This window comes from Somniosus microcephalus, chromosome 8 (genome assembly GCF_052327205.1).
Source record: "Somniosus microcephalus isolate GS21.2 chromosome 8, FLI_Smic_1.0, whole genome shotgun sequence".
Taxonomy (NCBI): Eukaryota; Metazoa; Chordata; class Chondrichthyes; order Squaliformes; family Somniosidae; genus Somniosus; species Somniosus microcephalus.
In genome coordinates this window covers 61132969-61149530 of record NC_140994.1, presented here as the reverse complement: position 1 = coordinate 61149530, position 16562 = coordinate 61132969, and the positions used below count along the sequence as shown (strand labels likewise).

At 45.1% G+C, this 16562-nt stretch overlaps 1 protein-coding gene across 4 annotated transcripts in view; it reads left to right on the top strand.

Moving 5' to 3' along the window:
* The first annotated feature begins 3860 nt into the window (after positions 1 to 3860).
* The window catches only part of ide (insulin-degrading enzyme), a 136883-nt gene continuing 124181 nt past the window's right edge, over positions 3861 to 16562 (top strand). Inside the window, exons 1-3 of one of the 4 annotated variants that reach the window (XM_085994779.1) lie at positions 3861 to 4090; positions 11132 to 11316; positions 15157 to 15364. In XM_085994779.1, coding sequence (XP_085850905.1) covers positions 11157 to 11316; positions 15157 to 15364 — 368 coding nt within the window. In that variant the 5' untranslated portion in view covers positions 3861 to 4090; positions 11132 to 11156. Of the gene's footprint in view, positions 4099 to 4131; positions 4262 to 11131; positions 11317 to 15156; positions 15365 to 16562 lie in introns of those variants that run through there. The other 3 variants (XM_085994780.1, XM_085994778.1, XM_085994781.1) reach the window with 3 other exon arrangements.

Below are 16562 nucleotides of genomic sequence, written 5' to 3'. Positions count from 1 at the left end.
CGGAGATAGTATTGCAGACATACACGGGGCAAAAAGTATACCCCATCGGAAAGATAAAAGTCAAGGTGATACACAAGGGCAAAGAACACCAAGGAATGGACATATATGTACTACCTGAGGGAGGTCCACCACTTCTGGGACGGGAGTGGATCAGGAAAATAAATATGGACTGGCACTCCCTAAAAGCAATAACGGTAGATTCCGGAAAGAAAGATGTCAAACCTGAACGATTGTCCAGAATATTGGATGAGGCTAAAGAGGTGTTCCAACAGGGACTGGGAACACTGAGAGGAATTAAGGCAAAAATCAAGATTGCAGAACATGCAAACCCAAAATTTTTCAAAGCCAGACCGGTACCTTATGCGATACGACCTGCTGTGGAAGCTGAGCTGGAAGGGCTTGAACATTCAGGAGTACTGTCTAAGGTGGACTGGAGTGAGTGGGCCACGCCCATTGTTCCCGTCATGAAGCGTTCATCGAGTAACAAGCCAGGGGAACCGGGGAAGGTCCGCATCTGTGGAGACTTCAAGATCACAGTTAATCCGGTGCTTCACACGGTGCAATATCCGCTTCCGCGGATTGAGGATATCTTTGCTTCATTGTCTGGCGGGAAACACTTCACCAAGATAGACCTGGCGCAAGCGTACTTACAGATGGAAGTTGAGGAAGAGTCGCGCCAGTATCTCACAATCAACACGCACAGAGGCTTGTATCGATATAATAGACTGGTTTTTGGAGTGGCTTCGGCTCCAGCAATTTGGCAGAGGGCCATGGAGCAGGTATTACAGGGAATTCCAAGCACTCAATGTTACTTGGACGATATCCTGATTACAGGAGAGGACGATGAGGACGATGAGGAACACCTCGCAAATTTGAAACTGGTGCTCACCAGGTTGAAGGAATATGGCCTTCGAGTTAATCGCCAGAAATGTGAATTCTTTCAGAAACGGATCTCGTACTGTGGTCATGTCATTGACCAGGAGGGGCTGCACAAGTCACCTGACAAGATCGAAGCTGTTGTGAAGGCTCCCGCTCCAGAAAATGTATCCCAGTTGAGGTCGTTCCTAGGGTTGATTAACTATTACCATAAGTTTCTGCCAAATCTATCCACGGTGCTGCACCCGCTGAATGCTCTGTTGCAGAAAGAAGTACCATGGAAGTGGAGTGAGGACTGTAAGAAGGCCTTTCGCAAAAGCAAGGCATTGATCACCTCAGAGGAAGTGTTGGCTCACTTCAACCCAACGCTACCTATTCGTCTAGCTTGTGATGCTTCCCCTTATGGTATTGGAGCAGTACTCTCACACAAGTTGCCAAATGGCTCGGAAAGGCCAGTCGCATTTGCATCCAGATCATTGACCTCCGCTGAGCGCAACTATGCTCAGATAGATAGGGAGGCTCTCAGCCTTGTGTGGGGAGTAAAGAAGTTCAATCATTACCTGCAGGGCAAGAAGTTTACACTGCTGACAGACCACCAGCCGTTGGTATCCATATTCAACCCTGAAAAGGGCGTTTCCATTATGACAGCGCAAAGGCTACAGAGGTGGTCCCTTTTCCTAGGGGCACACCAATATGACATAGAATACAAAGGATCAAAACAGCATGGGAATGCTGACGGTTTATCGCGCCTACCGTTGCCAACGGTAGAAGAGGCGCCTACAGTGGACCCAGTGGAGATGTTCCACTCAACCATAGTGGAATGTCTACCAGTAACAAATTCTACCATTGAAAAGGAAACGAGAAATGACCCGACTCTCTCACGAGTCTACGATTTAACGGTGAAGGGATGGCCAGCACATGGCGAGCCACTGTTGCCAGCATTCTCGCAAAGAAGAGAACAGCTGTCAGTGTGCCGAGGAACCTTGATGTGTGGATCCAGAGTGGTGATTCCACCCAAACTTCAGCATAAAGTGCTAAAGGAGCTTCACGAGGGGCATCTGGGTGGAGTGAAAATGAAGAACCTAGCCAGAGCGTTTGTGTGGTGGCCAGGTATCGATGGAGACATCGAAGAAATGACCAAGAGCTGTCTAGGATGCCAGAAGGTCCAAAACGCCCCACCACAAGCCCCTCTACATCCATGGGAGTGGCCCTCATCTCCATGGCAAAGGGTACATATCGACTTTGCTGGTCCATTTATGGACTCCATGTTCTTAATTGCGGTGGATGCACACTCCAAGTGGCCGGAGGTAATAAAGATGTCCTCCACCACCACGGAAAAAACCATCACAGTATTAAGGACCATATTTGCCAGGAATGGGCTGCCGGAACAGATCTGTTCTGATAATGGACCGCAATTTGTGTCCGAAGAATTCAGGAAGTTCTTAAAAAACAATGGGGTTAAGCACTACACGTCCGCCCCATACCATCCCGCCACCAATGGATTAGCTGAAAGGTTTGTCCAGACCTTCAAGAAGGCCATAAAGGCCATGGGTAATGAAGACATAAATCTGCAGACATAAATCTACAAGATAACTTCTTGTTGGCGTACAGGAATGCAACACATGCGGTCACAAACCAAACTCCCGCCATGATGTTTTTCAATAGAAGACTAAGATGCCGGCTGGATTTGATCAAGCCAAACATCAGAAGGGACGTAGAGAACCGGCAATTTCAAGGCATGAATGAAAGGCCAACTAGAACCTTCCAGATAGGTCAACAAGTTTTGGCCCGGGACTACCGTACCGAGAAATGGCAGCCTGGAACTATTTGCACACGACTAGGACCGCTGATGTATACCGTGGACATTGGTGGAAAGCATAATAAGGCGCCATGTTGACCAGATCGTAGAGTCATCCGAAAAGGGCCAACCTACTCCACAACTCTATACGCCTAATGATGAAGCAGAGATACCCATAGTATCTACCTCCGATCCGGTAATACTGGAATCAGATGAACCCGACGCTGGCATTCAAGCCGAATCGACCTTGCCAAAAGAACCTACTACACCACCGAAAACTACTACACCACCGAGGCGTTATCTGGACCGAGTCAGGAAGCCTCCAGAGAGACTGAATCTGTGAACTGTGTTTACATGAAGTTGTGTATTTATGTTATGATGTTATGTTTAATGAGGAATATATACTGTTAAGCTAAAAAGGGAGGATTGTAGTGTATGTAACCGTTCCACCTTTAAGAGAACTATTTTAAGGGTTGCACTACTTTATCTTGGCTGCTGTATACTGTAATACCGGTGGTGACCACACCAGTATATAAGTGCTGTGTAATGATTTATTGGGCAGTTCCGCCCTGACCCTCGACTAGTAAAAACTTGTTAAAGTTTACTCTTGTGGTCTGTGTAGTAATTCTCACTATAACACACAGACTTAACAGCACACACTGCAGCCACGGTGCGCCGGTGGTGGTGGGAGTGAATGTTTAAGGTGGTGGATGGGGTGCCAATCGAGCGGGCTGTTTTGTCCTGGATGGTGTCGAGCTTCTTGAGTGTTACTGGAGCGGCACTCATCCAGGCAAGTGGAGAGTATTCCATCACACTCCCAACTGGGGAGTCAGTAAGTGAGCCACTCACTGCAGAATACCCAGCCTCTGACCTGCTCTTGCAGCCGCAGTGTTTATGCGGCTGGTCCAGTTAAGTTTTCTGATTAATGGCGACCCCCCCCAGGACATTGACGTGGTTATGTAACATTAGGGCGAAGCAATGGCGGCGACAAGGATTTGAATGGAACCAAGTGTTAGTGCGCCAGACGTCATATTGGCTCAAGTGCAAAGTGCATTGGCACCAGAGCCATCATTATCAAACTTTACCCCCAACCCCACCCCCTCAAAAAATAATATATTGTAACAGTGACCTTAACTCCATGAGAATGGAACAGAGATTGTGTGGAGATGACATCACCGTGTGTGGGATATGAGGGGTGTGATATCCGTGCTCTAGTGATGTCACCCACGGTTGAGGGACGATATTATAAGTCCCCCTGAGGCCGGGCTGATTATAATCATCACAGGGCTGTCTTTGAGCGTGCGGTGAGCCTCAGGCTGCTGTCTGACTCGAAGCGCACGGCGTTCACGCTGACAGGAGCCGTAGACGAAGGGCCGCTCGCCACGACTTTGAAAGGACGCTCGCTGGCGGGTTCAAGTGAGTAGGTAACGGGGCTTCGTCTATCCTGATCCCGATCCATCATTCCGGGGAGCCGGCCCGGCTTGTGTGTGTGTTTGGCCCCGGTTGAACTCGACGGTCGAGTGAAAAGTTGCGGCGGGCGGACATGCAATGTGTGCGGCGCATCCTGCAGCTCTCCCGGTTCCAGCGGTAAGTACGGGGCCCCCGGGTGGCGTGGCGCCGGGTGAGGGTGAAGGATGGCTCGGCCCCTGGTGATTCAGGCCCCCCATGCCGGCCGGGCTCCCTGCTCTGCGGCGGGCGCAGGTCAGTGAGATGTGCCGAGGCCTCCGCCCGCCATTAGCCGGTGAGTCGTGTCGAGGGGTGAAGGTCATTGGATTTTCCGGGGCCTGGCAGCGTCGTGTGGTCGGTCGGCGGGGAGCGCACCCACTCCCCGCACCGGGCCGGGAATAAACCGCCTTTGGGGCCTTGTCCCGGAGAAGTGACCGGTCACCGGGGCAGGTTAGAGGGGGCTGTAGTTGGTCCGTTCCGGGTGAGTCTGCCCGCCCCGCGGTAACTTTTTTGAATTGGGTGTGTAACCACAGCGCTGTACCCCCAGGGCAGATAGTGATTGATGACCCCCTCTGGAGTTTCAGAAGATTGTGTACCTTTCCCAGGGGTATGACCCCCCCCACCTGACGGTGTATTTTACAGTACACTTTTTCTAGCATTAATGATGTATTTCATTGTGTGTGAGTGCACAAAACAGGTTCCTCTAAAGTCTGATTTTATTTAGTGAGTAGCTGAACTATGCAGACCAGGAAGGGTTGTCAGCTACCACAGTCACCAACCCCTCTCATTTAGTCGTTTCTGCTTTTACTACAGTAGCAACAGGATTCAGTAGGAGTTGTGGGGCGAGGGAACAGATGTAGTTTGGGAGGTCTGTAGAAGTTTAAAGCACAGAAAGAGGCCATTTAGCCCATTGTGTCTGCCAGCTCTTTGCTAGAGCAATCCAAAACTAATCCCACTGTCCTGAAGTCTCCCTGCAGTTTTGATGATCTTTCCTTCAAATGTTTATCTACTTTTCTGTTAAGATGTAATGGTCTCTGCCACAACTACTCCCTGCAGCAAAGCATTGCATACTCACAACTCTGCATAAAGAAATTTCTCATCTTTGTCCTCACTCTTGGTGACAATTTTAAATTGATGCATCCTTGTCACTGACTTCCCAATTGGGGGAAATTGGCCTTTGCCAATTCACTCTATATTAAAACTCTTGTATGTGATTTTTCAGAGCACATGTATGTGTTATACATTCTGCACAAGCTGGCAAAGGAGACGTTACTCTGGAATAAAACAGATCCCGCTGCTGGTGTCTTCGCCTTTATCAAGAATTTCAAGAGGAGCCAGTAAACAGAGTTATTTGTCTTTTTTTCCCTCCCGGATTCCTAAACAGTCCTGTAAAAAGTTTTTATCAGATGAACTATTTTAATTTGGCCACCAGCATCCAAGCTCAGCAATATGCCGTGGCCTTATGAATGGGAGTTAATCCCCATTTTGCTATTCAGCTGCATGGTCTGCTGCTCTATTACAGAAGACTTGGCGTGACTCTGGTAGGGACTGAACCCAGGATCCCTGGTAGCTGATTGATGAGTGGATACTGTTTTGTGTGTGTGTAGTTCCCCAGAAATGAGCTTATGCTTATTAGCAAAAATTTAAAGTGGTATGTGTGCTTTAAATTAACCCTCCACTACTATACCCTGTGTCACTTGTACATTTTCAACCATCTGATGCAAAATCCAACAGGAAAAGGATAAATTGGAAGAGAAAACAGGACATTTTAGTGATCATATTTCTTAGTCAATTTTGGACGATTTAAGAAAACAAATATCTGCTACAGTTGGCTGTTTTTGATTTTCTTTTTCCCCTCTTTGTTGCCTCCTCAATGAATTAAGACTAAATTTACACTACAATATTAGGGTCGGAATGAAGTGAATCTGCTTCGTACCGATGCTAAATGTGTACAAATACACCATGAGTGTTGGTATGAAGCAGTTTTGGCTTTGCACTGATGATAAACTTGTGCAGAATAAACAACTAAATTGTGTGACTGCACCTTAGGAAATTGCAATATGAATCTGAAGTCACTGCCTCTTTCTTTTTTTAGTAAATTATGTAAAATTCATATGTCTTTTTAAATATAGCAATTTCACATTATAGTAGCCACAGCAAGTAATTGTTCCTCCATTGTATGATTTCTAAACAAAGGACCACACCTGGAGTTTTTGCAAGGATTCAAGAAGGCGACCCACTATCACCTTCTCGAGGGCAACTAGGGATGGGCAATAAATGCTGGTCTTGCCAGCGACGTCCACATCCTGAAAATGATTTTAAAAAATAAAACTGCATCAATTAGGGTACTAAGCACATGTTTCAGACTGCCCCGTGGTTTTATTGAGCATAGACGAAGAGAGAATACAAGAAGGTCTAAGATAGGTTTACAGTGCATGTGTGTGAATGCACGAAGTGTGGTAAATAAGGTTGGTGAGCTGCAGGCACAAATAGACACATGGGAATATGATGTCGTGGCGATAACGGAGACCTGGCTCAAAATATTGGGTACTAAATAGTCATGGTTATAAGGTGTTCAGGAAAGATAGGGAAGGAAAGAAAGGATGGGATGGCAGTATTGATTAAGGAGAATATTACAGTGCTGGAGAGCGAGGATGCCAACGACTCAATCTATTTTGTTAGAGTTGAGAAACAACAGAGTTGCCATTACACTACTAGGTGTAATCTATAGGCCACCAACTAGTGGGAAGGATATAGAGGAGCAAATTTGGAGGGAAATTACAGAGGTGCAAGAACTATAGAGTAGTGATAATGGGGGACTTCAACTATCCTAGTATATACTGGGATAGTAATAGTATAAAGGGCAGAGAGGGGGAAGAATTTCTGAAGTGTGTTCAGGAGAACTTTCTTGATCAGTGTTTTTGGCTCAACGAGGAAGGAGGTATTGCTGGATCTGGTTCTGGAGAATGAGGTGGGTCAAGTGTCAGTAGGGGAACATTTAGGGAACAGTGATCACAGTATAAAGTTTAGACTAGCTATGGAAAAGGACAGGGAGCAATCTAGAGTGAAAATAATTAATTGGAGGAAAGCCAATTTCAGTGGGTTGAGAATGGATCTGGTCCAGGTAAATTGGAATCAAAGATTGGCAGGCAAAACTGTAATCGAACAATGGACTGCCTTTTAAAGAGGAGATGGTTTGGGTACAGTCGAGGTACATTCCCACTAGGGGGAAAGGCAGGGCAACCAAAGCCAGAGCTCCCTGGATGACGAAAGAGATGGAGTAAGATGGAGCAGAAAAAGGAGTCGTATGACAGATGTCAGGTTGAGAATACAAGTGAGAACCAGGCTGAATATAGAAAGTTCAGAGGAGAAGTGAAAGGAAGTAAGACAGGCAAAGAAAGAGTATGAGAATAGATTGTCAGCAAACATAAAAGGGAATCCAAAAGTCTTCTATAGGCATATAAATAGTAAATGGGTAGGAAGAGCCGGGGTGGGGCCGATTAGAGACTAAAATGGAGACCTATGCATGGAGGTAGAGGGTCTAGCTGAGGTACTAAATGAGTACTTTGCATCTCTCTTTACAAAAGAAGAAGATGCTGCCAAAATCATAGTGAAAGAGGAGTAGTTGAGCCACTGGATGGGATAAAAATTGATGAGGTACTAGAAAGGCTGGCTGTACTTAAAGTAGATAAGTCACGAGGACCGGATGGGATGCATCCTAGGATGCTGAGGGAAGTAAAGGTGGAAATTGCAGAGGTACAGGAAACTTTGTGTTATCCGGAGGCTAAATGTCCGGCAAGCTCGAGCCACCGGCAAAAATCAGGAGCTGTTTTGTTAGGTTTTTTTTCTTCTCGTGGCTTTTTTTTCAACAGTCCGGCTCTGCAAAGTCTCTCTGAAGCTGTTGCTAAGCGACAAGACGCTTCCAAGGTACGGCTGACTGTTTAGACGCTGTTGCTAAGCAACAGTGTTTGTTGCCAGATACCGTATGCTTCAACATTAACGCTGGTTTGTCCGGCAGTTTTGAGGGAATGGCAACAGCTTGGTCCCGTTGGTGCCGGATAGCGCACAGTTTTCTGTACTGGTTATAATCTTCCAATCCTCCTTGGATATGGGGCTGGTGCCAGAGGACTGGAGAATTGCAAATGTTACCCCCTTGTTCAAAAAAGCTGTAAGGATAATGTTACACCCTTGTTCAAAAAAGCTGCAAGGATAAACCCAGCAACTACAGGCCAGTCAGTTTAATCTTGGTAGTGGGGAAGCTTTTAGAAACAATAATTCGGGACAAAATTAACAGTCACTTGGGCAAGTATGGATTAATTAAGGAAAGCCAGCACAGATTTGTTAAAGACAAATTGTGTTTAACTAACTTGATTGAGTTTTTTGATGAAGTAACCGAGAGAGTTGATGAGGCCAATGCGGTTGATGTGGCGTATATGGACTTCCAAAAGGTGTTTGATAAAGTGCCACATAATAGGCTTGCTAGCAAAGTTGAAGCCCATGGAATAAAAGGAACAAGTGGCAGCATGGATATGAAATTGGCTAAATGACAGGAAACAGAGAGTAGTGATGAACGGTTGTTTTTCCGACTGGAGGAAGGAAGAGGAAGTGGTGTTCCCTAGGGGTCGGTTCTAGGACCACTGCTTTTCTTGCTATATTAATGACTTAGACTTGGGTGTACAGGGCACAATTTCAAAATTTGCAGATGACACAAAACTTGAAGTATAGTGAACCGTGAGGAGAGTAGTGATAGATTTCAAGAAGACATGGACAGGCAGGTGGAATTTAATGCAGAAAAGTGCGAAGTGATACATTTTGGTAGGAAGAACGAGGAGAGGCAATATAAACTAAAGGGTACAATTCTAAAGGGGGTACATGAACAGAGAGACCTGAGGGTATATGTGCACAAATCATTGAAGGTGGCAGGGCAGGTTGAGAAAGTGGTTAAAAAGGCTTACGGGATCCTGGGCTTCATAAATAGAGTACAAAAGCAAGGAAGTTATGATGAATCTTTGTAAAACACTGGTTCGGCCTCAACTGGAATATTGTCGAATTATGGGCACCGCACTTTAGGAAAGATGTGAAGGCCTTGGAGAGGGTGCAGAAAAGATTTACAAGAATGGTTCCAGGGATGAGGGACTTCAGTTACGTGGATAGACTGGAGAAGCTGGGGTTGTTCTCCTTGGAGCAGAGAAGGTTGAGAGGAGATTTGATAGAGGTGCTCAACATCATGAGGGGTCTCGACAGAGTACATAGAGAGAAACTGTTCGCATTGGCGGAAGGGTCGAGAACCAGAGGGGACAGATCTAAGGTGATTGACAGAAGAACCAAAGGCGACATGAGGAAAAACTTTTTTATGCAGCGAGTGGTTAGGATCTGGAAGTCACTGCCTGAAAGGATGGTGGAGGCAGATTCAATCACAGCTTTCAAAAGGGAATTGGATAAGTACCTGAAGGAAAAAATTGCAGGGCAATGGTGGAAGGGCGGGGGAGTGGGACTTGCTGAAGTGCTCTTGCAGAGAGCTGGCATGAGCTTGATGGGCCGAATGGCCTCCTTCTGTGCTGCAACCATTCTATGATTGAACCCCTGGTTAGTGTGGGATGATTGACTAATGCTGAGAGCATTCTTGCTCCTTATTCCTAATTAGGACAGTCATGTCAGTGTAGCACCTTAGTCTTGATGAGGACAGTTTTTGAGGTGTTTTGTTCTTGCTGAGAATGGTATTAGTTCCCAGTTTCTGTTTAAGTTATACAAAAGCAAAATACTGCAGATGCTGCCACACTGGCCAAGATCAGCATTGACTGGAAATCAAACCTGGAAACTTGAAATTTGTAGAGTTAAGTTACATGTTGCCTTTACAAACTGAGGTATTGGGAGAGTTCCAGCTCATGCTGTCTTATTACATTCCTTGTATCTTAAGGACTTTGAAAACACAAACTAGTTGCCGCTTAAAATTATTGCATTTGTGAACCATTTCTTGATTGACACTGATTTTTTTATTGGCCCAGAAATTCGTGTCGGGGGCTTCTCGCGGGTGCAAGCCCCCGACCTACACTTACCTAGCGCGCCGGCAGTTGAAGCCTGGGCCTGCGTGGATTTCCTGTCTGTGGCCCGGTTCAGCTCCCGGCACGCTGTGCTTGCGTGATCCAGCGGCGTACTTAGTGCGATGCGTCGGCTGGGATCACGTGAGCACTGGGCAACCAATCGGAGGATGCAAAAGTTCATTCATGAGTTTGACAGTAAGAACTGTCAAACTCCGGGCGCCCAAAACAGTACTTAAACTTGAAATAATTTTTTTTTAAAAATCACACTATTTAAATGAACTATAAATAACTAGGTTAAACAATAATTTAAATTTTTGAAAAAAAATAATTTTATAAAAAATCGGGGCTAAAAATACACTTACTTTACTGTAAAGTCTTTATTAAAAATAGTAAACCTGTGGGGGAAAAAAAATTCTAATTTTAATTAATAGACCACTTACCTTTTAAAATTAAGTCCTTACGTCTGCTTTTTTAAAGTGTAAAAAGTGGAGGCCTTCACGCATGGGCAAACCTGGAAAAAAAAGGAAGTTCAACGCGCACGCGCAGACTCCTGCGCGCACGCGTTCGACCTCTGAACCCCTTGGTTCAGAGGATCAGAAATGCCGGTTTCCCGCGCATGCGCTGTGCATGCAGAAAACTGGCAATTCCATCGGTCCCACGCGTGAGTACACGGTGCTTACTCGCGCGTTGGGACACTAATTTCTGGGCCATTATTGCAGTGTGTAGCTTGATATTTGTCTCCGATTGTTTTGTCATTTTAGAAAGGCTTTCTTAGAATAAAGATGTTTGGCTGGAATTTAATACAAATTGTCCTGGAGGGACCACATTTAGTAATCTGTCTGCAGATGATGGCGCTTTCAATTTGAGATGCTATTCATGATTTTTACATAAGTTTGTGTTTCTGCCAATACTTTTCCTGCAGCAAAAATACAGTAATTCAATATATTACTGATCTGTCTCCTATTTGCAGCCTGCTGCCAACAAGAAACCTGAGAATGAATAACCCTGCCTTCAAGAGAATAGTGACCAATGTTGTGAAATCTCCTGAGGATAAACGCGAATATCGTGGGTTGGAACTCTCCAATGGCATTCATGCGTTACTTATCCATGATCCCACTACTGACAAGTCCTCTGCAGCCCTGGATGTTCACATTGGTATTGAGAGTTCTATATCCTGTCTTCATTTCAACTGAAACATTAATGGTTCCCCTGGTTGCTTGCGACCATACTAAACATTTAATTCTTTCACTAAAACTGTACTCTATTCAGTAAATAAGCCACATTCATGGTCATTACTGCTATTCAGTTTATAATTATTAACCCATTGGGGATTATGTTTTTTGAGCAGCTCACAAAGAATGCACATCTATGTATAATATTACTATATCCCTCAGATTGAGCTAATCAGATGGGCTGTACTGTTAGCTGTAATAGGTATGACACATTTTAGTTAAGTAACGGAAAATTCAAAGGTTATATACTATGCAATCGTTAACTTCATTAACCAGTTAAAATTATTTTAACATCACAGTTTTGCCTAAACTTGAAGGCCCTCATACGTAATGCTGCGGGGTGATGATAAAAGATCAACCATTTTGACTCTTGTTGTAATATTTGGCAGTTTTGTTTCTACTTTCAAAGTTTTTTAATTTTTTTTTTCCAGTTCTCGTTTGCTGAAGATGCAACCTCTAATTTCATGGGTCCTGGCATTCCTCTGGTTCCATGTGTTGTCAGATATCCAGTCTTGGTTGAGCTACAATTTCTTCCACTTAAACAGTGGGGTAAACCAAAGCCATCATCTTTGGCCCCAGCCAAAAGCTCCGTACCCTTGCCACTGATTCCATCCCCCCTCCCCGGCCACTTTCCCAGGTTGAACTAGGCTGTTTGCAACCTCGGCGTCCTATTTGATCCTGAGCTGTGCTTTAGACTCCATATCTTCCTTCACAATAATCACTGACTTCTAGCTTTGTGGCATTGCATGCCTCGGCCCCTGCCTCAGCCATTTGCTGCTGAAATATTCATCCCTGTCTTTTTCCACTTCCGCATCTGGCTATTCAAATGCTGTCCTAGCCAGCCTCCCATCGCCCATGCTCTGTAAGCTTAAATTGATCCAAAACCCTGCTATCCCTATCCTAACCGCACCAAGTCCTGCTCACCATCACACCTGTCCTTGCTGACCTACATTGGCTCCAGGTCACCCAACACCATTTAAACTCTTCATTGTCTTGCCCCTCTTTCCTTCATTGCCTTGCCCCTCCCTATCTCTGTAACCATCTCAGTCCAAAAAACTCCACCCAGAACTCTCCGTTTCTCCAACTTTGGCCTTTTGTACATTCTCACCTCTGTGCCCCAGCATTGGTGTCTGTGTTTCACCCATCTAGACCCCCCACACTCGATCTCCCTGCTTAAATATGTAAAAATTTTCTATATAATATTTGTATTTACCCTCCTTAGTCAGTCGGTAAGAATCTCCCATAAGGGAAGTGGGTACTTTCCGCTGAGGCCTGATTAACCCCAGTTTGTTAATCACTAAACGTTATTCTTTGGATCTCCTCTTTATTTATCTCTCATTTAATAATTATTCTCTCAACACAATTTTAGATAGTCAATTAAATATGGCGACTTGGTTATTACAAAACATACAATTACAAACTGTATAATAATACTCACAAGCCCATGACAATGAGTAGGATTTTTGGTTGTTGCTCTGTCTCTGGCTCTTGTCTCTCACTCTGGCTCGCGTTCTCTCTCCACATCACTTTCCACCTGCCCCCGCCCCCCGCACCTGATGCGCTGTTCTCTCTGCATTACACTCGATGCTCTGACTGTCCCTGTCCCTGAACCTCTGCTCCCCCTCTTCCCTGGACCTGAGCTCCTCCTCTTTTGCCTCGTGGTTCTCCTACCCACGTGACCTCTGCCATCCACTGCTTCGCGACACATGCTGTCCCGACTTCCCAACGAGAAACTGAGCAAAGACCCCTGATGATGCTCTATGGAAGGGAAACGCTTCACCCCACCTTCCAAATACACCTGCATTGTTTTGCTGCAAATCCCTTTTCCTCTCCATGTTCCTTGCCCCCTTTAAAACTCACCTCTTAGACCAAGCTTTTGTTTGCTTAACATTATATCCTCTTTGGGTTGGCGTCCATTTTTTATGCGATTTATGCTTCTGTCACCTTGGGATGTTTTTCTGTGTTAAAGTTGCCATATAAATGCTAGTTGTTGTGAAATGACTATGCAGTGCAAGAGGCTGAGGACAGTTCCTTCCTTCCTTCTACTGTGGTTGACACGGCCCTTGACCGTGTCCGTTCTATCTCCTGCACTTCTGCCCTCACCCCTGCCCCTCCCTCCCGGAACCACGATAGAGTTCCCCTTGTCCTCACCTTTCACCCCACCAGCCTCCACATTCAACGGATCATCTTCCGCCACCTCCAGCGTGATCCCACCACCAAACGCATCTTCCCCTCACCTCCCCTTTCAGTATTCCGTAGGGACCGCTCCCTCCGCGACACTCTAGTCTACTCCTCTACCACCCCCCGCACCCCTTCCCCTTCGCCCGGCACCTTCCCGTGCAAGCGCAGGAGATGCAACACATGCCCTTATACCTCCCCCCTTCCCACTGTCCAGGGCCCCAAACACCCCTTCCAGGTGAAACAGCGATTTACTTTTATTTCCTGCAATTTAGTATACTGTATTCGCTGCTCACGATGCGGTCTCCTCTACATTGGGGAGACCAAACGCAGATTGGGTGACCGCTTTGCAGAACACCTCCGTTCAGTCCGTAAGGGGACCCCGAGCTCCCGGTGGCCTGTCACTTTAATTCTCCGCTTCACTCCCACTCAGACCTCACCGTCCTCGGCCTCTTGCATTGTTCCACGGAAGCTCAAGGAACAGCACCTCATCTTTCGATTAGGCACTCTACAGCCCTCTGGACTCAACACCGAGTTCAACAATTTCAGATCATAACCTTGGCCCCTATCACATATATAACTTTTTTAATCCACACTTTCGTCTGGCCTTTTCTTTCCTCCCACATGGCAGCTGTCCATCATTCTGCCAGCGCCATTCACACTTCATCTTGAGCCATCCTTTGTTCCTTTACCTGTCCCATCTCCTCTTGCCTTGAATATCTCTTGATGTCTTTTTATCTCTCCTGCTTTCTATCCCATCACTGACCTTCCCTTTTGTTCTTTCATCCCCTCCCCCTTTTCCCAGCCTCCAACTTGCTTTAAAATCTATCCCTCTTCCTGCTTTTTTCTAGTTCTGACGAAGGGTCATTGACCTGAAACGTTAACTCTGTTTCTCTCTCCACAGATGCTGCCCTGGCCTGCTGAGTTTTTCCAGCATTTTCTGTTGTTATTACGATAAAACTTGATACTTATTCAGTGGTTACATTATAAAATGGAATGCTGTTTGCTTAGGAAATATGCAACTATTATATGGGGCTAGTTGTTTTGGAGAATACTCTGCACTGTTGGATATTTTTCATAAAACACACGTTTTTGTCTAGGGAGGCTGTAAGTTTTTTCGGGAGGGAGGGAATTACATCCCACAATTTTAGTACAGCCTACTCTTTTTTTTTTGAAGTTACTTAATTAGATTTTTTAATGAAAACAAAAATGACCACCTATGCTGTTGTATTTAAATTAATTCATCTAGCTGATTAATTTAGATTTTTCCCAACAAAAAGCCATTTTGAATTAACAGGAGACTATACTGTTTGTATTGCTGCAAATCAGCAATTCGTGTCTAGCATTTTTAAAATTTGCAATTAGACAATTTTTAAAAAGCAAAATTTTTGTAAGTGAGACTGCACTTCACGACCCAGCGACATCATTTCATACGTACTTTTGCTATTGTATGTTTATAAAAAAAAAAAAAAATGCTATCATTTATAATTGTTTTTTGAATGGCATCAGGAAAAATGTTCAGCATTAGGCACAAAATTCAGTTGACACTCCAGTTTTACATTTTATCTCCCTTTTTGGTTTTCAGGATCTTTGGCAGATCCCAAAGACATACCTGGCCTGGCCCACTTCTGTGAACATATGCTTTTCTTAGGAACTGAAAAATATCCAAAGGAGAATGAGTACAGTCAGTTCCTCAGTGAACATGCTGGGAGCTCAAATGCGTTCACCAGTGGAGAGCATACCAACTACTATTTTGATGTATCAAATGAGCATTTGGAGGGTGCCCTGAACCGGTAAATAATGACTTAATATAGTTTGTTTCTTCTTCTTCGTTATTGCCATGTACCTTGTGCCAGGTTCTTCTCTCTGGCCTATGCCCTCATCCCCCACACTTAGATGAGGAATCCCAATATGGTGCTATTCTTCATATAGTGCCTTGGTTGAACATAAGAACATGAAAAGTAAGAACAGGAGTAGGCCATACGGCCCCTTGAGCCTGCTCCGCCATTCAATAAGATCATGGCTGATCATTGACCTCAATTCCACTTTCCTGCCTGATCTCCATATCCCTTGTTTCCCCCTAGAGTTGAAAAATCTGTCTATCCCAGCCTTGAATATACTCAAAGACTCAGCATTCACAGCCCTCTGGGGCAGAGAATTTCAAAGATTCACAACCCTCTGAGTGAAGAAATTCCTCCTCATCTTGGTCTTAAATGGCCTACCCCTTATCCTGAGATTATGTCCCCTAATTCTAGACACTCCAGCCAGAGGAAACGACCTCTCAGCATCTACCCTGACAATCCCCTTCAGAATCTTGTATGTTTCAATGAGATCACCTCTCATTCTTCTAAACTCCAGAGAGTATAGGCCCATTCGACACAATCTCTTATCACAGGACAGCCCTCTCATCCCAGGAATCAATCTAGTGAACCTTCGTTGCACCGCCTCCAAGGCAAGTATATCCTTCCTTGGATATGGAGACCAAAACTGTGCACAGTACTCCAGGTGTGGTCTCACCAAGGCCCTGTACAATTGTAGCAAGACTTCCTTACCCTTATACTCCAACCCCCTTGCAATAAAGGCCAACATGCCATTTGCCTTCCTTATTGCTTTCTGTGTTTCTTGCACGAGGACACCCAAATCTCTCTGAACATCAACATTTAAAAGTTTCTCACCATTTCAAAAATATTCTGTTTTTCTATTCTTCCTACCAAAGTGAATAACCTCACATTTCCCTACATTATACTCCATCTGCCACCTTACTGCCCACTCACTTAGTCTATCTATATCACTTTACAGACTCTGTGTTCTCCTCACAGCTTACTGTTCCACCTAGCTTTGTATCATCAGCAAACTTGAATACATTACACTCGGTCCCTTCATCTAGGTCATTAATATAGATTGTAAATAGCTGAGGCCCCAACACTGATCCTTGCGGCACCCCACTAGTTACAGCCTGCCAACCTGAAAAAGATCCGTTTATCCCTACTT